The 24,420-nt window shown below is 40.6% G+C and overlaps 1 protein-coding gene across 1 annotated transcript in view; it reads left to right on the top strand.

Moving 5' to 3' along the window:
- Cv-c (RhoGTPase activating protein) overlaps positions 1-24,420 on the top strand; it is a 312,437-nt gene that overhangs the window by 83,583 nt on the left and 204,434 nt on the right. The window contains exon 3 of the mRNA XM_076388730.1: positions 22,637-24,214. Coding sequence (XP_076244845.1) covers positions 22,637-24,214 — 1,578 coding nt within the window. The remainder of the gene's footprint in view (positions 1-22,636; positions 24,215-24,420) is intronic.

The following is a 24,420-nucleotide window of genomic DNA, read 5'->3' as shown; positions in this document are numbered from 1 at the left end:
TGGTAGGAATGAAGAAAAGGGATAGAAACTTGACAAAAAGATAGCTGATGCTGGAACAATTTCGTTTTGGGTTGATACTTTGTAGGGCTGAAATCATCATGTGCTTACAAATGTGTATTTAATTATTTCTATTTTTAGTAGGACTTCGATTAACCAGGTGCCATTTATTCAGGGTTCCATCTATTTTGTGTAATAACAATAAGAGTACAGTGGAATATCGATTGAAACTATTTTTGATTTTCGACTTACATTGAAGAGTAGAGTCACCCTTCCCAATTTCCCTCCATCTTGTACATCAAAACTTATTTCATTATCCTGATTTTAGATATAACAGGCATCGACAAAACGTCTCTCATTCTCTCTTAAAACTTACAACTCAGAGTTATATTCTAGTTACTGTTATAATTTACGAATATTCCACTCGACCATCGTCGCGATTTCCCAACCGATTGAAACAGACACTGAAACGGCTTAAAAGCCACCAAATCAGCCGTATAAACGAGGTGGGTAATTTGCGCGCGGATTACCTGCTCCCAGTCTTGAATCGATCTATACTCACGCGCCTATCCCAGCTACTTGGCTTCCACGCGACCAAGTCGAGTGATTAACCAAGCCGCGTTAAGGTGAGGCCAGATCGAAAGATTAACCCGGCTACCCATAAATGCGCTCACGTTGCCTCGTTGTGGAAGCTTAACCGTGAACTCCGTACGAAATGGCGAATTAGTTGAACGTGAAACCAGTGAGCTGGCATTGAAGCAGGGATCTTTTCCAAACAGACTGCCGTCTGTACTTTCTACGCTATTTGGAATTCATTCGCGCTCCCTGCTCGTCGTTTTTCCTACTTCTGAGCAAGTGTCTGTTGGTTGGTACCATTCAGTGGAAATGCGACAGGCAGTGGAGGAAAATCAGATAACAGTTTCTATTATTATCCCGCGTCAATGGCTAAACTTGGCAGCTTTTTCGTTAGGGTTACGCAGTGCACCATGTGCTCCGTGACGTTTTCATCAACGTGGGTGTAATTCTATCGCGTGACGAATTCGTGATTTCCTGCGGTGAAAGTATCCGATGCGGTTTAACGTCCTCGGAAATGATGTCACTGAATTAAACGTCGACGCTTATTCGACAAGAAGTTCCAACCGCTTGAAAACGATGATTGGAATCAGGTGGTCTTTGAGTGAAAACAGAAGGGATCAACAGGTACATATTTGTGTATATAATCAAGATTCGAGGTTACCCACGTTATTGTATAATTTTCGTCTCGTGTCTCTCACTCGTTATGAAGCTGATATAATATCGTTGCGATAAGGAGATTCGTATGGAAGGTGACACTGCTCCATTATGTTGGATATTTTATAGACATTATGTAATTTCGATTTCCTGGTATCCCTTTCACTGTCGCGCTGCAGTATAACTTTGATAGCGTTGATGTTCTTTCATTAGTAAATGCGAATGGAGTCAGCCTCAAATATATTACCTCCAAGTTAATGAATTTCATTGAGCTTTTACTGCTATGTCCTTCAAGGAATTGCTAGGGAGAAGTAGTAAAGTGTTTCCTCACAAAAAATTCATAATATAGTATACATATAAGTACCTACATATTATGCTTCGTAATCACTAAGTATATACCATTACCTACAACCTTCATGTTTTTAATTTTTTAGTTAATCTTATAAAAAGTGTCGATGATATAAATATTAATCGATATATAATCGATAATATAAATATCATGGTCACCTTTTTCTGAAATGACCTTTCAAAAAAAAAAGTATTATATTTCTGCAAGTAGAAAACAAATCCAACTAAACAAATATTCCTACGACTCCTATTACTATTTACAGATATAACTTTTATAACAGCCTTAAAACTGTCCAGAAGCATCTTCCATATAAAAGGTCACATTTCCAGTGACACGGTTCTTAGAACAAGTGTCACGATTTTTCCCCGCGAAAACCATCAGCGGAAATCGTGCGTCGCTGCTCGATCGGTGTCACCCAATGATCCTTGAGCAGCGATCGTGCGTGTACGTTCGATCGTGGCGCACGCACTCGCGTCTCGATCGTCGAAGATCACGCTGGTGTGTGGCATCGGTTCCTCGGTTACCTGAGCGCGAACACGAGTATCGATCAGTGATTGACTATTTCCAAGTGTTATTCCGCTTATGATTGAGTTGTAATCCCGCCTCGAAAACAATGGGACTAGTTTCTGCGCGCAAGAAGTGGAAACTTTCTAGCGCTAGACCGTAGGATGCTTAGGTGAGTAACTCGACACGAGTGAAAAACTGATCGATCAGTGATTTAGTGGCTCCTGAGTTATTGTTACTGCTCCATTGAAAACGGTGCCTGTTCTTGCGATTGAATCGTTGTTCAACGCGATTTTTTCTGTTTCGAGGTATGATTGTCTTAGCAATCTTGAGTGTAGAAGACTGCTGGCATTGAGGTCGTAGAGCTAGGAGTTTGGTGCTCGATAATAGGACATCGGCGATTATGTCTATAGAATGTTAATCGCCTTGACATTTGCATAACATTTGAGTACTCTTGCAAGCGATTGTGCGTGGCTTGTTTTCTCTTTTCAATGAAGTCAGTACTTACTTCAGTACCATCTTTACGAACGTTGGTTTTTATTTAGGATGAAAGTAATTAAATAATAAAATATAGCCTTGTATTTTACCTATATGGCAATTGAACAGAGGTCACATAATATAATTATTCTGAAAACTCTTAAGTACATTTAAAGCCATCTGATTTTAAAAATTACCCAGTAACACATTCTGGAATAATCAAACATGCCTCAAAAAATATCTAATTACACATTTTAAAATCTTTACTCAGCTCTGTCACAGTTAATTAAAATAAACCTATTCGCCAATATTTCACCCAAACACGTCAAAAAATAACCCCGCTAATCCGCTTACAAATAAACAAGCGTGACCCAAGGGCTATTAATCAGTCGATCGATTAAAATATCTCGCGTTTCAAGGATTCCAATCCCGTGGCGACGTTCCCCGATAATCGCCCCGTAAACTACACGTCGATTTCTCACGATGGATTTCCACCGCGGCCTAAGCGTTTTCCAGGCGAGTCGCGCGAGCCAGGTTCGCGCAATTACGGAATCGATTATCCGCCGCGCGGCCGATAGATTCATTAATAATAAATTCCCGTCGCGTCGATCGAGAAATAGACGCGCGAGATCCCGCGCTCGATAAAACGATCCTTTGAACTGCGACAGAGATCTCAGCGCTGAGAGATCTGCGCTGCCACGTTCCCAGAACTCGGTCGCGTGGAAGCGTTTTCGTTTCGAGTCGACTCGCGGGAACGACACGCTGCGTTCTGTTAAGGCGAACTTAATGAACGCCATACGACGCGGGGACGCAAACTTCGATGAACGCTCGCTTAACGTCTGCAATTTAAACGGAGAACGGATTGGCCAACCGAAGTCGATTCAGCTCGATTCCTCGGTGACACGGGTTTAACACCGTTCACGTCTTCGTCAAAGCGATGCTTCGAGGGAATCATTCGATACCAGTCGATGGTTGGATACTTACGTCGTGTTTAACGAGCAAGAGTAATTCATGGAGGGAACGGTGGCAGTAATGGCGTTGGGGATAACGAGGGCTCGTAATAATTAAAATGACGCGACAGTGTGCAAAAGAAATGAGCAGTGACGCAAGCTTGGACATTATATGAAGAGAGTATTTCAGAAATTATTACTTAAGCCACATTAAGTATTTTATTTATTTTTCGTAGTGTGGCTATTCTATACTTCTCTGTGTATTTAAATTTCTCAGGAATGCATAAACAGCCGCAGTGACTTTCATTTTGTTCGCGAGGAACTTATAGCGTGAGGTTTCTGATTAAAACTGTGGTATCTGGTTCATTTTCTTGTATAAGAAAATATGTGTATCTCTTTGAAGCACTCTTCATAGTAATTCTACTCATTATACTTCACCAATTTCCAATCCATTAATTTTAGCCTTTAAAGCAATTGAAGCAAAGCTATTGCTCAATAAAAATGATTCATCTTCATTATTTCTCAAGCATTAAACGAGCTGAGATATTCTTTCCTCCAAAAACCAACTGTCTTTAAAGTCATTGAAAATCCAAGTCCATAAATCTCGAAATCCATCATTACCACGAAGGAAATGTTAACCCATTTACATCTTCGTTCACGTTCGTCGGTTAAATATCGGTCAAGTGGTATTTCACCTAAACGCTATGCATCAAGCATGCGCTATCGCAACGTGTCATGCTCGCGGATGATAAATGTCAGTTGTCATCCTGAAACGCATCAAAAATATCGTCCTTCCGGATGGAGGTGATCGGCGATCCCTCAAGAACAGCACCTTCGGTCCGGTTCTCGATGCGTCGTTAATCGTCCAGATCCACGCGCACGGGGAAGGTTTCACGGCCAATTAAAGGTGAGCATCGGTTTAACCGCGGTTCAGTTCAGACGCGGTTGTCGCGGAGGCGAGCTACATAAATCTCGTCCTTCGTGGTTCCAGTTTCTCGAAAGGAGTGAGAGGCGATCGCGATTCTCTCCTCTCGTTCTGCGGTATCCCTGCTGTGCCCGATATTTACCTATTCACCGATTCGCTCGCTTTCCGACACGATTCCACCGAATCTGGACGTGCGCAGCCATTTTTCGTATGCTTTCACTCTGCTTCGGCGTTTATCTGACGCCCTCGGTAAAATTCTCTATTTGGGGATCTGTAGGATTTGAAAAGATTGAGGTCCATAGAAGTCGAAAAGAAATTTCGGGAGAGTTTTCGGGGATTCTATAGAGGTTCCAGTTTTGTAGGATTTTTGGATAACTGGAAAACTATATGTGGTTAATTCAGAAACAGTGACCTTTAACCAATTCCCATTTTTACATATTAGAAATTATTTTTTTGTAGAGTAAGTAGTGAAAATAATTTCAACGAAAGCTTGAAGTAATATTATAGACTAGTATTTTTAACTAAATTTTCACTTATTTACTGTTCTACAGTCTTTCAACTTTTCTTCTAGGTTTTCTTAAAACTCATTTCGAACTCAAATGTAATACAGAAACATTCTTCAGAGCACTCCAAAAATGAGCCTAGTTTTTAAAAATGATCTGCCCAGTTAAGCTTTATCTATCCTAAAAGAAAAGTATAAATACCCTCTCTTAATTTAAAACTATTTTCCATGGTACTGTTGAAAGGAAACAAGAAAATGAAATAATCACGCAAAATATTCTCTCAAATTTCCTTATACACTTAAAAGGAACGTCATACAGAATTTTAATGCAAGGCTTCTGCATCGTTCTACTCATTCAGCAAGGAATTAAGATGTGTACAAGATAGGGTAATTAATTATTTAATGATAAATCTACCTCACGTAGTCGGTGAGTCCCGACGCGATGTAAAGCCCCTTTTTAATCGGTTCAGAATCGGTTTTGTACTCAGCGTGGAAAGGCCGTCCCCACCATAGCGATCCTTTAGTTTTCTGGCGCACCTTGCCAGGTGCACTTCGGTAGCAATCTCCCATTAATTCGATTAATCGCACCGGCTCGACATATCGCGATACGCGCGCCTCGCTTGTTCCCCCATTTCCATCAGTATCGTTTATTTCGGTGCCTTTTAGGAAGAGTGCTTCCACGTACTTCCTTCTCGATCCACGTGGCTGAATTTATTTTCGAGGAGCTCGCGCGTGCACCAAAGGCAACAGAAAATTAGTCGACAGTTCTTACATCTCGGTGAGTAGGTGAAAAATTTGTGTTTAAACGTACGCAGGAGTGTTCAGTGGCTTCAGGCTGTTGCATTTGAGGTTACTTCACCGTGTAATTACAGCGAGCAACTGTAAAACCAGGGAAACGGCGTTAGAACTCTGTGCAAAGCCGTGTAAAACATTTCGAGGAAGTTTAGTGTGGTTTCTTGAGAACGAATTATAACCGAGTTTATTGCGGAAAGCGAAGTTTCTTTATGTTGCTGGGCGATTGAACGCACTGGCGTCATTTCAGGGAACATTTTTAGTAGAAAATCGCGGCGAAATTGACAATGAAACTCGCTTGAAAGCTTCATTTCGCCCGTGCACGTGCCACTAAGTCGCTGTTCCCTTGAAACTGTGAACGTGTTTGAAATTTGCGTGGGTTTCCAGCTCGAACTTGGACATGCCTGTTCGTGAACATTTTGAAACGAATAGACGCGTGATTGAACAACATAATGGTTTCATATTTGGTATTTCATAAGCATCAAATTCCAGAATTCCCTGGCTGTCTAGAGGGAATTTGTTTTGTGTCAGATTTGCTTGCGTGGGAAGAATGATTAAGCAGAGAAGTAACATGTGTATACAAACACGAAGTTCCATATAAAGAGGTGATAGAATAGAGAGAATAATTTTCACATTTGTTTGCAGATTGGTACAGTATTGGTCAGAGTTTCAATTTTATTCTATACCCAACCAGAATTGCTTATGGATATTTATCAGAATTTCCTTGTCCAACGAAAAATTTTTAATTCACAGCTTCTAATCTGTACATACAAAGTGATCAGTTTAACTAGAAACCTTCTAACGAGTGTTAGGAGCGCGTACAATGCTAACAGCATCGACAATAATTTATTCCAGTTAAATTGATAACCCTGTATACTCATGACACTAGCAATCAGCATAGTGCTACTTTATTCTAAGAATTTCTCTTACTATTCTTTTGAATATCTCTTCTGCTATCTAATGTAGATTCTATTCAACGTTTCAAAGAAATTTGTCAAGATCTCTCTCAAGGAATTTTGACAACTCTAAATGTTTATGCACATAGTCGTCTACCCAGCTCCAAAATTTGCGTTCATAACACGAAAACTTCTTAAACTGACTATGAATCGCAACTCGGCTCTAAATATGAATACTTAGCCTCATAAAATGTTCGATAGAGGTTAGTTCCATAGACGACCCAAGTTTCGGAGCAGCAAAGAGATAACGTCACTAGCAGAAACTTCAAAACACCCTGCTGTCGCGGTTGAACTAATGTAGGATAGTTTGAGACCGTTGACCGCGGCGACTCATTAAGCCAATTAAAAGGGCCAAATTCTTGGCTATTGACGTCACGTATTCAACGTTCGCCCCCAGTTTCTAACAGTTTTCGTACGCCGCTGTGGAACAATTTAAGCGAACGGCGATAAATCAGAATTAAGCGATTCAAAGGGTCCTCCGACCACATCCGTACGTGATCTCTCACGTTGAGCTGATTTATTCAGCAGCTGCTTTGTTTTAGCGTTGTCTTCATAACTCAGAATCAAATCAGTGTAATAGATTAATCGCTCGTTTTATGATTTATGCCACCTTAACACCCTGAGCCCAGAGGAATTTAAATATTAGGCACGAACAAGTAAAACTATGAAATACAACATGATGAAAAATTGTAGTCAATTTTCAGATAATCAGAAATTATCTTCTCTCTGTAGAGAACGTTCTTTTACAGTACTTCTATTTAAAACAAAAAATATATCTGTATTGTTGCCAACAATTTTCCACTATTTTGCATTTCATAGTGCTATTTTATCGTATCTAATATAGATATTCTTTTCTGAAAAGCGGGAAAACTGAAGAATCGAAGAAATGTAAAAGAGGAGTTTCTATAGAGAGAAGATAATCTCTGAAATTGTTTCCCATTTTTCCAAAAACAGTATCTATATATTGACTACAATTTCCCACCACTTTGCATTTCATACTCCTACTGTTTCATGTCTAATATTTGAATTCCTCTTGGCTCAGGGTGTTAAGGTGGCATCAATTCAATGGTCTGCACAATAATCAGAAAGTATTCAAGAAAGTGTAGTACAGTCTCGCAGTCATGTAATGGCTCTCCATCGACTGACGATTCAAGCAGACCGTATACACGAATATTACGCTGGTGAATCATCGAAAACGGCGACACACGTTCCATTCCCTCACGCAACCAGATAGCTTCTTTTTCTTCGTTCCGTCGAGAGTTTGGGGGGTCGAGCTGCATCACCCGCATCGGCCACGGTTGCGGGCCAAACGCTCATTGCTCCGCTTCGGTGGTTTTATCTTCGGCATCGGAAGCACCTCGGCATGCCTTAAGAGGTTTTATAACCCGGCGATGAAATGGCCGACCTTGATTCACCGATAGCCAAACCGTAAGAGCCGAGGATGAGCCGGGATCCTTGATCTCCCCGTAAAAAGCCACGAAAGCTGACAGCTGACCGAGGGGATTCCGATTCGACCGCCTATCCTCGAGGTTTCCTCGATCGCGACTGTCGCGACGACTGTCTGTGCAATTCAGATCTGCGGATAGAGAATTGGAGATAAATGTGGAGAAAGGAGGAGCTTTGGGAGTCTTCTGGTGTATTATAAGATTTCTTTACTGGTGTGTTGCGTGAGATTGCGTGTCAAGAAGGAAGTTACTGTTTTAAAGATTTGGAGGAGTTTGGGATAGAGTTTACTTTGAAGTTTCTTTTCGTCTTATAGTGTTTTATCTGGGATACGCTATTTGCTATAGCAGCCTTTGTTCCAGTTCAGCAACCTGAGACGTTCTTTTTCTTCACTCGATTCTCAGAAATGAGGTTGGCTATTGTGACTTGAGTTTTGGGATTCGCATTATCTCGAGTTTTGCATTTTATACGTAGGCTGAGACGATCGGAATATTGAGGAGGGATTTTCGATTCGAATACGCTTAAGGAAGATGTGGGTTTATAATTCGATGAAGTAGAAGACTGGTTTGAGGAAAGAACGAATCTTAATTTGGGAACCTAACTGAACCTTCTTTGTCCTTCCAGAGTCATTCTCAGTTAGTTCACAACTTTGTACTTTATTCTTTCTGTATATCGTTGAAAATTGAGTTGTACAAATACTGTGACCTAATCACACCACCTGAGAGTTAAAAAGCAAAATGTTTTCAGGGCTTATGGACGTCTTTAAGCACGTAGCGTATTTAAACCACAGAAATCATTCTGCAACAAGTCCATTTTAGGTTTGAAATATGAATCTAAAAAAGAAATGCATCTCTTGTGTACAGCATGTTCGACTCAAGTGTCAGAAATTTTAAGAGGTAATTCCACACGTCAAAATAGGACAGAAATCTAGAATAACGAAATTGCGTTTGGGATTTTGTTTCAAATTTATTAATTCTTCCAAAAACGTTCAATAATGTGTCTGATTTGAGACTTATTCTACTGCAAGCGTACATTAGGCCAGACACAGCGGGGTCAGTAGAATAAGACGTGAGTCAGACACACTTCACATCTATTTTAGACTTTTTCTCAACAACTAATGACTTGATAATCATCCTTTAAATTTTTTACACATGTCATCCAACACCCTGTAAAATAAATGTTCCAATACCTGAATGCTTAATATGTCAAATATCCCAGTAAGTGAACAATCTAAAACTTCATGTCCCAATACTTAAATCATGACGTCCCAGTAACTAAGAATACTATCTTATAACACTAGTTTCCATTATTATATAGATACGCCTAATACATTAGAGTTTATGTTTAAAATTGAACAAAATCAGTTAGTGTTCAAGTATCAGAACCTGGTCAGTTACTGAGACATTTACCTTAAGTAGCTTTAAAGACAATCGAAATAGCCGAACACTCAGCATATGCCTACGCAGCGTCCAACAGTCTGGTAGCTACCTCACGATACCGATCGTTCGGCGTTGATCCTAGTAGACACGGCAGCGGGACCGATATTCCACGAACGTACCGCGGAAAGCAATGATTTATTCGTGTCCAGGCTTTGTTCCATACGTGACACGAAGTTCCGTGTGAAAGTCTTTTAACGAGGGACATTGTTCTACGGGAGGTGTCGGCGGTTAAAACGCTCGAGGCATGCACCACGACGCCTGGCTCGGCTTCGAAACGATATAAGATACCGTTTACCATACGTGTACGCGGACGCGCCTCATATGTGCATCGCAGAACACGCGGTGTGACCCATTAATACGCACCAGCGGTCGGTCCGCCTTTGCACACGTATCCGTGAATGCACACCGTAGACGTGCTGGCGCTTTCAGCGCTCCAAAGCCAGATTGGCGACCGTGTTTCGCTGGAAATTCCTCGTCAAAGTCGAAAACTCTGCTGTCTGCGATGCCGTATACATCCTCGAGCGTTTCGCTGATGAATGCTACCTGATTGTTTGAGGTAATACCTTCTCATGTTCTTATGCTGCTGAAGTGGAACTCGTAGCCAAGTCTTGTTAAAGACTTTCAATAGATAGTTAAGCTGCTGTTTCAGGCTTCCGTGTGAGGAATACGTTTTAGAAAATGAATTCTAACGTTTTGCTGGTGTACGAGGGAACTTTGTTATGGGTCAAGTCACATGCTTAGATGTATAGGATCGTATACTACTGTATTCCTCGGCAGTGCTACTTAGCTACTTGCTGTGCTTGGTTAATAGATACACGATGATTATGAAGAGAGATGAACTGTGTTCCATGTGACATCCATCAGCAACTGTCACCTCAATCAATTACGTTGATCAGAATGAGAATATCAATATACTAGAGGTCTCAAATTCTTCTGCAACAACTGTACATCTATTTCTTTTAATACCGACTACCCAGCCATAAACATCTACTAATGATAACAATTACTATACAATTAATTACACTCGTAATGTATTAATGATTCCATCCAGAATCAATTAAGCTAAGCGTACGTAATCCAGGCTCGAAGTTGGCAACAATTATATTCATAGAAGCAGGATGACTGTACACTTGACTAATCATCCACGAGCTCCCAAGCGATCCCTAGCACAGGCAGTCTACCAGAACCAAAACCCAAGGCATTGCAAAATACCTTGGCACGACGTCGTTGACAAGAATTGCTCGCTGGCAAGGAAAAGACACGTGTTCGTTGGCCCGTGACATAAACGCGACGCGCACACCCCAAACACTTTCTCGTCATCAAGAATCAAGAACGATGATCGAGCGTCGTGTCGAGGCCTGGTCATTACGCGGTCGGTGAAGGGGTCGAGCGCAGAGCGCGCGAGTCAGGCTCTTTCAGCTTTCTATCGGCCATCGGCGGAAATTATACGTTGTTATTCCCTTGTGTTACGAGGCACGCCGTCTATAATCGCATTACGCTTCTGCTACGCCATCAGGAAGGCCATTACGTGCGACCGGGTGCGCGAAGGAGATCAGAAAGAAACTGGATGTAATCAAACAAATGCGCCTGGTCCCGAGGTCCGCGGTGCATACTGAAATCGATACGATATGAATCGATGGCTTAAGGTCGATCATTGAAAAGCCCTTTACGTAACAGTCACAGAGTTGAAAGCGCGAAACGGTCCTTTTTAACTGGCTGGCTGCTGGTGCGTGGAGCCAGGATCGTTCTTGAAACGAGACCACCGATCGTTTTGGATTTCCATGCGAGCTGTGACAGCGAGACGTTCAATAATAGGGTGAGCTGCGGTGGCAGTATTGTGATACGAGCGTTTATAATAACTTTTTGGAGACTGAACTTTTTGGAGATGCGAGGAAAATTTTTTAAGCAGTTATTCCTATTCGAAGACTAAACAAAAGTCGTGTGAAGTTTGATAATTCTGGATTATGGGACTGAGTATATACTATATAAGAACCAGTGTTGTGTGTACTTGATTCCCTAAAAAATAGATATATTTTTTTATTATTTTGGTGAATTGAATTATCAATGTTGTGTCAACTTCTAGTGTCAAAGGGTTAAAGTAAGGATTTTGGGATAGTCTATACTCAAGGCACTGAATGATTGATCAACTTTGTATTTTTTATAATAGCAGAGGCGATAAAGAGAGTGTCTGAAATTATTGTTTATCATCTGTCATTGAATTATTTCAACGCAGAAAAGAGTTTAACTGAATTTCGCTCTATTTTTCAGAATTTTCGGTTGACGAGTTCAGCAAGAGTCACATGAAATGTTACAGAGTCTGGCAGTTGCATTAAAATGAAAATATTTTTTTTATGCTCTGCACTGAAGCGTAAATACCAGTTGCATTTTATTTTACGAGGTATATAGACATCCGTTTTACGAGTCTTCTAACTGGCACTTTATAATTGATAACTTGGTCGTTCCGTGTTGATGAATGAAAAAGCTTGACCATGCGCGGTGTAAAATAACGGTTAATGCAATAACGCGTAACGATTAATTTAGCGTAATTAGTCACGAACATCAGGGAAATTACGTCTGATGGACGACCTATGAATTTCGCGAATATTACATTATCGCAATACGTTATTGAGAGTCGGATTAACAAAAATGCGCGCGTTTCGCCGCCTGTCGCGCATCGATTACCCATTATTAATTTTCAGTTGAATGTTACATTATATCACAGCGAAATGTTAGAGAATAATTGATGTCCTCGAATAAATTTCAAAGACACAATCTTCGCTGTTTGTTGAGTTGCGACGACGTTTTTTTAATGCAAAAGGTTTTAATAGAAAATTAAAAGCAAATAGTTTTCTTATTAATATCTTTTAGAAGAACAGAGGTATTTAAGAAAAAGTAATTGACATCATTTTTTATAATTAACAGGGTATATTAAAAGTGAACTTTCGCTCATTGCGCAAAGTGATTCATAAAATAAAATAGGTCACAAGAAGTAACTTCAGAGAATATTAAAGCTGAATGCACAGATGGAAGTATAACTTAAGATCTGTCAGTATACTTTCATCGAAGTTCCGGGTTAATAACTCGGATGCACACCAGGATCGTCATATGGTCACTTTCCGACTGGAATAGCAATAAAGTATTACGATATGACAACTGGTGAAAATTTATTGGCAGAATATTTTTGTAGGCCGAACCTATCGATACGAACTTTGGATTTCCTGGGGCGAAAAATACCATATATGAAAAAATAAGAGAGAATTCTCCATTCGTCATGTCAGAGAGTCACAGCACGCGATTTCATCGATAACGGTGCTCGTGAAGTCACTTTCGAATGACCTCTTGACAGCAATAAAAAAAAGTAGAAGTCGAAGTGCGAATTATGCAAATTAGATGAAACGTTTCAATTTGTTTAAATCACTGCTTGGTATTAACTTTAAGCAAATTTTTAGAGCTTAGGAAAAGAACAAATATTTACAGTCAATTTAATTGTAACTTTTTTATAACATAATACGAAGTTAAAAAGTTTAAAACCATTGATTGTCATTTAATTATCGAGCCAAACTACGAAACCCAATATCCATGTAACGTTAATTTAACATATAAGTACATTATTTCTAACGAGCCAACTGTATACAGGGTGTTCAACGGCAGGTGTCAGAAATTGTAGGGGGTGATTCCATACGCTAGAATAAGACAAAAATAAAGTTAGGAAATTTGTGTTTGAGGCTTTTTTTCCGAGTTGATAAGTGTAGAGAAGACGCCTAAAATACTCGTGAGATGTGTCTGACTAGGGATATATTCTACTGATTTTGCCATATCTAACTTGGGATTTATTCTACTGGCTTATGTTATGTTTGACTTGGAATTTCCACTACTGCTCTTTGCTATGTCTAATTTGGTCTTCATTTTACTAATTTTGCTGTACCCAACTTGGGACTTATTCTAGTGATTACGTTGTGACCTGACTTCAGACTTATTCTACAAGGTTTTCTGTGTCCGACTCGGGACATATTTTCCTAATTCCGCTGTGCTCGACTTGACTAATACACTTAGGCAGTAGAATAAGTCACTAGTCAGACACATTTCACGCGTACTTCAGGTACACTTCTAACAATTAGTAACTCGCAGACGAAGCCCCAAACACAATTTCGTTTTATTTTAACATCTGCAATCATCCCTTCAAATTTCTGACTCATATTGAGGAAACCCCTGTGCACAGAAAGAAGTTTGTATCCCTTGAATATAAAGGGTGCTCGAAACTTTTGAGCGGCAGTGTACCATCCGAAAGGTGGACGATCGGTTGCACAACGAGCGTCCCGTTTGCAGAACTGGCTCTCGTTCGAGACGCGTTTCAGAGGATCGTGAACGGGCATCGTCGGTGCACGATGACGCCGTGTCCCCGGAGTAAATCGCGTTCCAGTTTCGTTAGGAGATTTAGAACAAGCGCAGCGGAACGTCTACGGATGTCGTTGCGTGGCGCCCTGTATCTAATGATATAATCGACGATGCTTGATCAGGGACCACCGATCGTTCGATTGCCCCGTCGCCTTCGCATTCTTTCCCGAACATGGACCATTAATGTTCTCCACGCGATGGAATAAGCGTGCACGCTCTTTGACGCGTGTTTCTGCTCGGAATGCGCTTGACGTGTCGCAACTTAAGCCTAGACGAGTTTCTGTCCAGCTTACAAATTTAACTCTCCGTTGGGAAACCTTTAGTCGAGACCTTGGATCATTTCCATTACTATTTTATGAGCTCTGTGGCCGTAATTAATGGAGATTAGAGTAATTTGATGAAAGATAGTGGTAGATTTGCTGGATCTTGCTGTTGCGGTTAGTGCGATGCTAGTACTGATTGATATGATGGAAAAATTATTTATACATTCCAATTTTCTAGTTTCTGTAAGTCTACAGGGTCTGCAGATATTGATCTTTCACCATTTATTCAGCGCACATATTTGAAAGAAGATTAAAAACTTAGGCTGATTACTTATTATCATTAATCATATTTTTTATAACACACTTATTTGAAATTTCGACAACTTCCCCAAATTTTAATATAATAATAATAATAATTATTATTATTCTTTATTAACGAGCTTTAAAATCATTTAAAACTAAAACGTAAGATCGAAATCGAAATGATTATCAAATTTCATTACCTCGTGGACCCATGCCAGCTGTACGTTCACGACGACGTAGCTTTCATCGAGGGAAAAGGAACAAATGATAAAGTTTGCGGGTCACGGGCTGGTTCGACGAGTCTTGATGATCGTCGATGTCCCTAGAGACCGAATGACGTCCCAGTTTCCAGAAACGACTGTGCACAGTCGACAGCCATTCGTATGTTCGTGAAGGGGAAACGGATTTCTTGATTGAATCGTACGGTTCGTTACCGGCACACGAGAATCAATCGCCATCTGTTAGAGAAAGTGTAATGAAAATATCAATTTTCACACGCAAAATGTCGATCAAGATCAAGTAGGAATTCAATGTGACAGGATAGGTCGAAAAATACTGGAACTGTGACTTGTACGTCGGAGTCTAACAGTTTTATTATTAGAATATGAATATTTGCATATTTGATGTACTGATATAACAGTCCATTTTATAAATTATATTAGTGTACCATGAGAACTGATATTTTGTTAGAGTATCAGATAAATTCTTTATTGGCTATTAATATTTATTTTAGCTAGGACATTATTATGTTATTTCTACGTATAAAGAAAAGTATGCAGGTAGGGGGAGGTTTCAGTTTACATCATCTTCATGGGAGATCTCATTAGTCTCATCAAAGATACTAGTAAACGCACGCAAGCAAACCTTTTTTGCTCTAAATAAGTTCAAATTACAGCAAATTAGAAATGAGCTTGTAACACAACATAATAAACAGTATCTTATCACCTTCTTTGACTCTTAAATCTCTGGTACCAGAATTCGCAAAAATTTTCTTGAAATTAATCACGACAGATCTATTGCTTGGATTAACGACACGTAAACGTCCTGGTGCGAGGTTTTAATAGACATGCAAACGATAGTGGTAAATTAATCTGAGAAAGTAAATAAATTGTTCTAATCCCTCGTTCCCAGATGTCTCTGAATAGAAAAATTGAATTTTCTCCAATCAGATACAGCATTTCCTTTTTTCCTGGCCGTTTGACACGACCCCTGGGAAAATTTCGCGAGTAAAGGAAACTAACGATGACAGGAACGATCAGTGTCGTTAGCGTCCACGCTGTCTGTCCTCGAGGAACATTAATAAAAACGGTAATGGACCGGTCGACGTTGTATATTGGTGACTTTGATGCGCTTCTCGTGCACCGACCGCGCTTCACGACCGGATTCCTTCTCCTCCTCCTCTTCATCCTCCTCTTCTTCTTCTAACGAGCATCTCCGATATTTCTTTATTAATTTTTCTTCCCCGCCAGCCGCAGCTACTCGCTGCAAAGGAGGACGATTCGGCACGACACACGGTGAAATCACGCATCGACATCAAAAGGTCACTACGGTCTTGTCTACCCTGTTGTAAAGTCTCTAATTAATTCGTTTGTACCACAGTCGTCCTGTGACTGATGCGTTGCATCGAGCCGCAGGGAAGTTTCACTGAATTCCAGCCGCCTGTTATCTTGTCTTTTACTAGTTGTCGGCACTTCCCGTTTATTCTGTTGCTTTGCCACTTTGCTTGGAATCTGTGTTCAAGCTCCTTGGAAATGGCGTTTGATCGATGCTTGGCGGGGAAATTTGAGTAACGTGTTTAAATACGTTTGGCATGGATGGATTTTAATACTTAGTTGATAAGGTATCGGTATTAGAATGTATTATCGAAAATGTATTTCCAAAATTTGAGCTTCGATAAGTAAAATTCAATCAAAGTTCATCTATTTGTTTCCTAAGAATCTTTAGAAACTTATTATAACGTTTTTATGTTTATTTATTGTTTTTTTTAAGGAGGGAGTTTAAGTAATATGCTCTAAATATGGCGACAAATAACACTGTTGATTGCGAAATACACGTAACTGTCTTTAAGTAATGTGAAAATGTAAATTACAATCGAAGGAAAATTATTGAAGGGAAATATGTTCTCAACGCGGCGTTAATAACATTTTTCTTCTATGTTGTCAGATGTCGTGGCGTTTATGTTGAATCCCAATAGAAGTGAATTTTCTAAACTAACATGCAAAAATAGCAAGAAACATATTCAGTAGATTGGCTAAATTAGCTACACTGGAACTTCATTTATCGAAAGGAAATTTTGCTCAATATCCGATTCACTGAACTGATTATTTAATATGGAGTGTCTTTGAGTTACAATGAGCGCTCAAACAAGAGGCAGTCTCTGGAAAATGACACGCAACGAACAAAAAGAAACGAAAAATTTTAAAGTATCCTTTTTCAATATGAAAGTAAAATTAAAAAAGATAAGAAATTCGCTTCCCAATATGTTCGAATAAATGGAGGTCCAGCATACTCGGGGAAAGTTTGAATGTTAATTTTAATCATAAAACGTGACAAAGGTTCGGCGAAAAGGAATTCGACTCATCGATTTCGAGCTATGTAATTATTTGGGCCGCCAAGCCAAGCCCCTGCTCGCGAGCTTCTTCATTCGTTGACCGACTGCGCCGTGTAATCATTAGCGAATCGCCGACAGACGTTCCGAAGGTTTCCTCTGGCCATTCATTTGCCAGTTCACCCTTTGCTTTCACCGAGCAGAGGGCCTTGAGTATCACTGGCTTTTCACCGGAAGATACTTCTGTCTCTTCTTGAACCACCAGGATCACGGAAATGCATCGAAGATCAAAGGGACAATGAGATCAAAGAGTCTGTGTTCCATTTGCCCCAACTAACATTTCCTTTCGCAAATTCATTAAGAGGTCGATGCATTCATTTGCTGCATCCTGTTTTATCTCGTGCTTGTTTTCTGTGTTCAAGTGTAATCAATATGGGCATCAAAAGATGTAAGGTAGATAGGTATACGGTTTTACTGTGATCATTTTTGGACCGATATATGATCTGTCTACATATCCATTTAGAAACATTTTGTGTAATCTAGTGGCTGAAACATTTATTTTGAACTAAGTTGAAATGGAAATAATAAATGGTTGCAGTTCTCTAGAAAATTGCATATAAGATTAACCAAGTAATGATATCCTACAGAACAGAAGTATGTAATAATAAAATAGTCTTGATTAATGACATAATGAATTGATTAGTACAAGTGGAACTAAAACTAGAAAATCAACTATGGAAAAGACTGATACATAAACAGGAAATTTCGATACTTATGAACTTTAACTTTTATCTTATGAATTTCTTACGGGTGGTGAATTGGAAAACAGGTGTGCATTCTACTAATTCGTGTCAGTGAGTTAAGTAAAGAAATTCTAGAAATCGTAAATATGTTTCATCAATTATCTCTTATGCACCAGAGGAAGTGTTACCCAATGGTTGTTCAGGGATCAGAGAAATTGTTGTTTTGATTATACCGCGCATGCAACGTTCAAATAATGGTGCATTTTTGAATAGCAAGTTAATTTACGACCTCATGCAACTAGAATCATTGGCCGACGCATTCCCAGCGAGCGTGTTAAATAACATTCATGTTAATGGGCATAGGTGAGCCAATATCCTTCGAGAGAGGTTAAGATATTGCCGTTTCGTAACACCATCGACTTTGTAGGCGTTTCTTGTAATAGCACTGTGCCTGAATATCTCTATTTGTGCCCTGGCAAAGGCGGAAATACATGTATAGTGGGAAGAAAAATTACGAGAGTCGTGAGTATGCCAATAGAGACTGATGTACTTGCGTGTCACATTCGCTAATACAATATTACTTAGGACAATGGTGTATTTAAAATTTTATCGTTTGCTTGAGTAAGAACAGTTATAAATTACATGCATAATGTGATTTAATAACTGAGGTCTTCTATTCGTCTCATCGATTTGTTATCATGTACGTATATACTATCGTGAAATATTCCATCATAATTCTTAAAGTAAATACGATAGGTTTAAGATGATACTTCTGCGTAGAAGTTCACGAAAGCAGTATTTGAATGAAAACGATTCGAGGCCCATGACGTTTTTTGAAGGTGGAACTTTCATCGAATGGAAAAATAAAATTTAAAATAAAATAAGGTAAAAGAAGAAATAACTGTTGCAGATTATAATTTTATTTTTGAAACGATAGTTAGGGATACATACAAAATTTGAAATTTTTTCATAGAGCAGGACCTGCTCATAATTCAAATTTTTAATTACTAGGGTCCATAGAGTAACTAAACGGACATTTAAAGTCGAATTGAAAGCAACACTTTGACCGACACGGAAGTGCAAAGTGAATCGTCTTGATTATAGTTGCCTTTACTTTTTACCACATGCACGCCTACAATTGTGATTACTATTCCATTCCAACATTCTTCAGTCGTAACATACAAATTGGCACATTTATTAAGCTGATATATAGTTGATATCATAATTTCTGTGATTTTGGTCACTGCTTTCTCCCAACATGAAATAGTTTATCCAATAAAATAATGAAACTAATATAAAAATTGATTTCTTAAAATAAGCAAAATTTTATGTTCGTTTATGGACAGTCATTCACACCCTACATAGTCAATTCTCAAGTTTCACTTCTATAGCACTCTATTGAATTTAGAGAGTTATAAACCTTAATTTTTATTCGATTAAATCGTCCAGGAATAAAATTCTAATTATAATACGTGCCTGTCAATTTCCATAGTTATAACCAGCTTGGCGATTAATCATCAGGTACGAGCTTCCTATTGTTCTGACATCGGTGTTGCCTTCGCGCGCTTGCAGGCACACATGTGGCAGCTGACTTACGTGGGACAACGGAATATAACTGTGTCGGAGTTGTTCATCGGATTCTTATCAGTGACTAATCTGCGCCCCGACGTATCTATCTTTCTACCAGTTAAACAATTGCGCCTGGGCGCTAATTCTCGTCGACATGTTGTCTCGATGGCGCAACAGAAATTGCAACTGTTTGACTCGCGCTCGTGGCTACCATCGTCCCTGAAAATAACTCTACCTAAAAGATAACGTCGAAATTAATGTGCTACCCCAGGAATTGGTTCACGATGGAAAGGAAAGTTTGAGAACTATCCAGTACTGTGTGTTTGCATTTCAATATTACATCGAATTAGGTCTTAGGAATGAGTTAGACTTTGCATGTGAGAGAAGATAGTCTAGATATCATAATAAGATAGCGAATCATAGGCGATGTTATGAATATCTCAGTAGGATAGTGACTACAGTGACCTTATTTCAATTGTATCGAGAAGATTGAAAAAATTAGTACGCTACCTTTTAGCTCGCTAAATAGAACAATAAGTGTGTGTCGGTAAGAGCATTAGAAACCAAGCCTATCTGAAGAGTAGCACAATTGATTTCATCTGACATCTCGGCGTTAAAAGCCCCGCATCCGTCAATCCTCACAGCGGGAGTTATAATCGATATTACACAGATCTCGGCGAGCAGCGCTAACGTTTATCGAACTCGAAGCGCGCAAATTGAATTTACAGTTAGAGACACCTTTGAGCACGTTTCGACTGGAAAACGCTGTACTACTATGATCCATCACGAAGTCAGAAGAAGTTAGGAATAATAGGGACAGCAATAAAATACCTAACGTATAAGACATATTACTCCTCATAGTAGGATAATTGGAATAACGAATAGGAAAAAAGGAAGAATAGCTCCACAATGAGGAACATCGGTATTACAGCAGCGAAGAAGCCTCTAAATTCCGTGGGATCGATTTTTCAGTATCACCGCGAGCCTGATAGCTGCCTGTTGCGCCGTATTAAAGGGTCCCTTTAAAAGGAACCCGTGCACAAATAATATTCGCCGTTTGATTAATGATAGAACTGCGTATCAGCATCTCAGTTAATCTCACCTAGGGAATCACAATTCGACCTGGCCGAGTAGGTTTAATCAACCTTTTCATTACGCGCGCCATAGAGCGCTGCGCAGCCGGCTGATAGATTGCCTGGACGTCGAAGGTGATGCGATCTTTTAGTCGTCGCTATCAACTATGAAACGTGAGTCAGTCGAATCGACCTCTCTTGCGGTTTATGTAAATTCGAGGCAGATGGACGACGTAAGGTTGCTTTTCGACCAAGAACTCCGACGGTACAAATGAAAATGTTACCATGGAAAAGGAAGAAATCTCGAGAAAGAAAGAATGGCGCGTGAAATCGATGTGCGTAGTCCTCTTTTTGTAACAATCGGTGATCGCTCAGACTCTGGAGGCCCAAGCAGATGATGATTAATGAAGTCGGACAAAGGATACCTTTCAATTTTTGACTTCTTTCTCCTGGCAGGCTTCCTGCTGGCGTTTCAGTCGGTAGTTGAATTTTTAGTTTCCCGTGAAGTCGGACTTTCATTTGGTTGAAATGAAAGTTTTGTTTGGGGTGAACTTTCTGTGCTCTGAATCATGAATCTTATCGTATTAGAAAGTATGGGGAATTGATTTATATAATATTTTAGCTCATTTTCATAATTTTGCAGTGAAGATAGGTAAATGTCGAAGGGACTTAATCTCTGCAAATCTTCAGAAATGTAGTATAGAAATCGTGAGATACAAAAATACTTCAAATGATTTATTTCACAATCTGTTATTTTCTGTCTTGTTTCTTTTTATTCGGTTAAAGAAGTAATTGACACTATTTTGCTATTCACTAAATGAAATTCAAAACCCAGGCGAATGTAATTAATGTAAATCGTTAAATTTCCCCTTAAGTTTATGTATACTCTCTTAGCTATATCCTGAGAAACCTCCAAAAGCAATTTTCATGCTGCCTCGAGCACTGCTGTGTCTCTGCTAATAACAGGACTTCTCACAAGAAACATCGGACTGAAATTGAGTAACGAAATCACAGTCTGAGGACTGAGAGATTGCAGTGTAAATCTTGAGGAACTAATAACCGCGGAAAGCATAGTTTCCATGACCTATTATTCATCGTTGAAAGGGAGAAGCTTTCAGCTCGTGATTCCCTTTAACAGCGGCTGCTTGACGGACCCTTGCGGCCGAGACGGAACTAGCTCGCCTCTGGTTAAATCGGTGAAGCTTATTTATAAAGCTGTCCATAATGAAGCGGTTATAATGCTGACGAGACCGAAACCTGCTGTTCCCAGCACTCGTTTGTAATATCATGGGTAGATAAAAAAAATTGGGACGAGCGTGCTTCTTTTCAAACTCTTTATTGCGACCCCCTCCATTAAGCATAGAAAGTGATGTTTCTAATTTATGGAGTTATCTCCGCGTGGACAAGGGTCAATTAACCTCGATCGCCCGTTTAGAAACCTGTTCAGTTTGTACACGACACTTGTTCAAGTTTTCTTTACACACTGGCAAGATAATCTGATGGACACGGTTGCTGACAAACGCTTTGGTTCCACGAGTCCATACTCGGCCCAATCGAGAGGCAATTTTGAGTCGTTCATGCTGTTGCGTAACCGATAATAACGCGGTTTAAGGTAAATTCAGTTAACCTTTTAGAGATTCACCGACTTGGCTAGTCGTTGTTGTTATAAATGGGATGATTGGGAAGTGAGAATAGACACTGCAAAACGACTGTTAACTATTGCGGTAATGAACAACTTCTAGTTCGTAGACATTTAGAAGCATGGCATTTAAAGAATTTCATCTTTAGCGAAGAACTGTTTGATCTGTGGCATATGAAACCGAAAGTCAGCTGAATTTTAAGGGAACTAGTCATTTAGAAAGTATTCTGTTAGATAATGTGGTGAAGCAAAAACGAAATCCAATTAATGCTTTCAGAGTCAGTGTTTACAGAATTACATATACCTAATTTTAAAGAGTTTATGAAAGATACTTAGGTACTGTTTAAAGATTCTGTGTGAATACTGAAAGCTTTGAACACTTGATAACTCAGATTAAAGAACTGCCTAAAGTAAAACTAAGTGTTTCAAGATTATCCAAATCCAGAGAAATCAACAAATAACTTAGTCTTCTTCTTTCACAAAAATCCAAAACTCGTATCATATTCCAAGACTAACCATCCAATTTTGTTTCTTTCCAGGAGGAGATCGGTGAAATCATCGAGTCGGCACCAACGACTCCGCTGACCATCGCGGAGGAGCCAAAGTACATCCCGCGTCCGCCACCCCAGCCTTTAAGTTACACTACCGACCTGTACACTCCAAAGCCGACGAAAGGCACCTTCAGACGGCAGAACTCGGCGAGCAGAGGCTGCAACGTCTCGAAGGATTTAGGCGACTGGTCGAACAGCATCCTGGCCGAGTTCAACACGATCATCGCGAACGAAATCAACGAGCTGACCAAAGAAAAGTCGCGACGGGAGCCAGATCGTCGCGGGAACAAGGAAGACCAGAGGATCGTGCAGTACAAGGAGCTGCTGAGCGAGTTCGGCATATCGGACAGCGAGAGTTCCGCGGGAAGCTCGTGCGAGACGGGCGCCGATCGATCATCGTCCCGCCGGAGCAAAGAGAGCCACCGTGATCGACGAAATGGAAAGTTGTTCGCCGACGAGACGGATCATCGCTTCCTGTTGAGCTCCGACTACGACGAGCCGCGGGATCGGATCGATCCGCCTGAGAACGGTCGCAGGAAGAGCGGCAGCCTGCCCGAGAACCTGCAGGACATCATAGCGAGACGTGGACGATACACTCCAGGGGATGTCTTGACTTCCGACTACGACGAGCCCAGCGATCCGTCGTCGACGTGCTTCATGGAGAACCAAGCGGATCGGAACGCTTCTAGTCTACCCTCGATGCTGGATCGGGGACGCGAGAGAGACGGGTCGCGCGCCAAGTACCTAGGGAAGAGCCTAGACGAACCAAAGAAACACGTAGAAGTAAGCTCAAAGACCAATGAAGGCAGCGTGGCCAATGGGATCAGGTTAGCCATTAAAATGACTCCACCTCGCATCTTCGTGGACGGCGACCCAGCGATCGATGAATCGTACGCGAAGTTACCACCGAGACAACGCTCGGACGCCCACAGGAAGACCAGTCTTCCGTTGAACCTGATGAGCCAGAAACGAAGAAGGGTGCCGCGATTGGTCAGGATACGACGCGGCGAGGATCACGCGGATCCCGATTACGACCTCGACGAGGATAAGCTTCAAGTTGGGCAGAGGTCGTTGGAGAGCAACGGAGCGAAATCGGCGCCAGTGACGCCGACCGAGGAGAAGAAGTCTCTGTTCTCTAAGTTCTTGTGGAAGAAACACGCGCCAGTGTTCCATGAGAACTCGGAGGACGTTGTGCTGGTTAGAGTGTCCTCGTTGCCTGACCAGGACTTCCCTCAGCTGGAGAACGAAGGGCTGAAGAATGGACAGATTAGCTCGAAGGATGGGCACTTCTCGAAGAAGAGGGCTCTGTCCCCGCTGACTTTACGCTCGGACGCGGCGGCGAAGAGGTTGTCCGAGTCTGATAAGGACGTCAGACAGCTCAGCCCGGTGGACCTGAAAAAGTTCTCCCTGTCGAGATCGAGGGGCAACGACGTGGGCGTCAGCTGCGATCTCCCGGAAGACGACAATGTTGAGTCCCTTGGCAGCGTTGATAGCGGGAAGTTTGATCGGATGGGGAACGTCGAGATGAAGAAAATAATGGACGAGCAGAGTTCCAGATCTGGCTCGGTGAGCTGCGGTCATCTTAAGTTTAATATTTTTTCTTTTTCTTTGGAGATACCTTAGCATTACAGAGAAAGGAATGAGAAGTTTCTATTTTTTTTTCTGCTATTTTGTATATCTACTTTTTAACCATTAAGGTAAATGTCTCAATACTCAAATGTTTAGGATGTCAAATATCCCTTAAAATAAATAGTCTACAACTGTATGTCCCG

The sequence above is a fragment of the Calliopsis andreniformis genome, chromosome 12 (assembly GCF_051401765.1).
Source record: "Calliopsis andreniformis isolate RMS-2024a chromosome 12, iyCalAndr_principal, whole genome shotgun sequence".
NCBI lineage: Eukaryota > Metazoa > Arthropoda > Insecta > Hymenoptera > Andrenidae > Calliopsis > Calliopsis andreniformis.
This window is presented reverse-complemented; position numbering and strand designations above follow the sequence as displayed.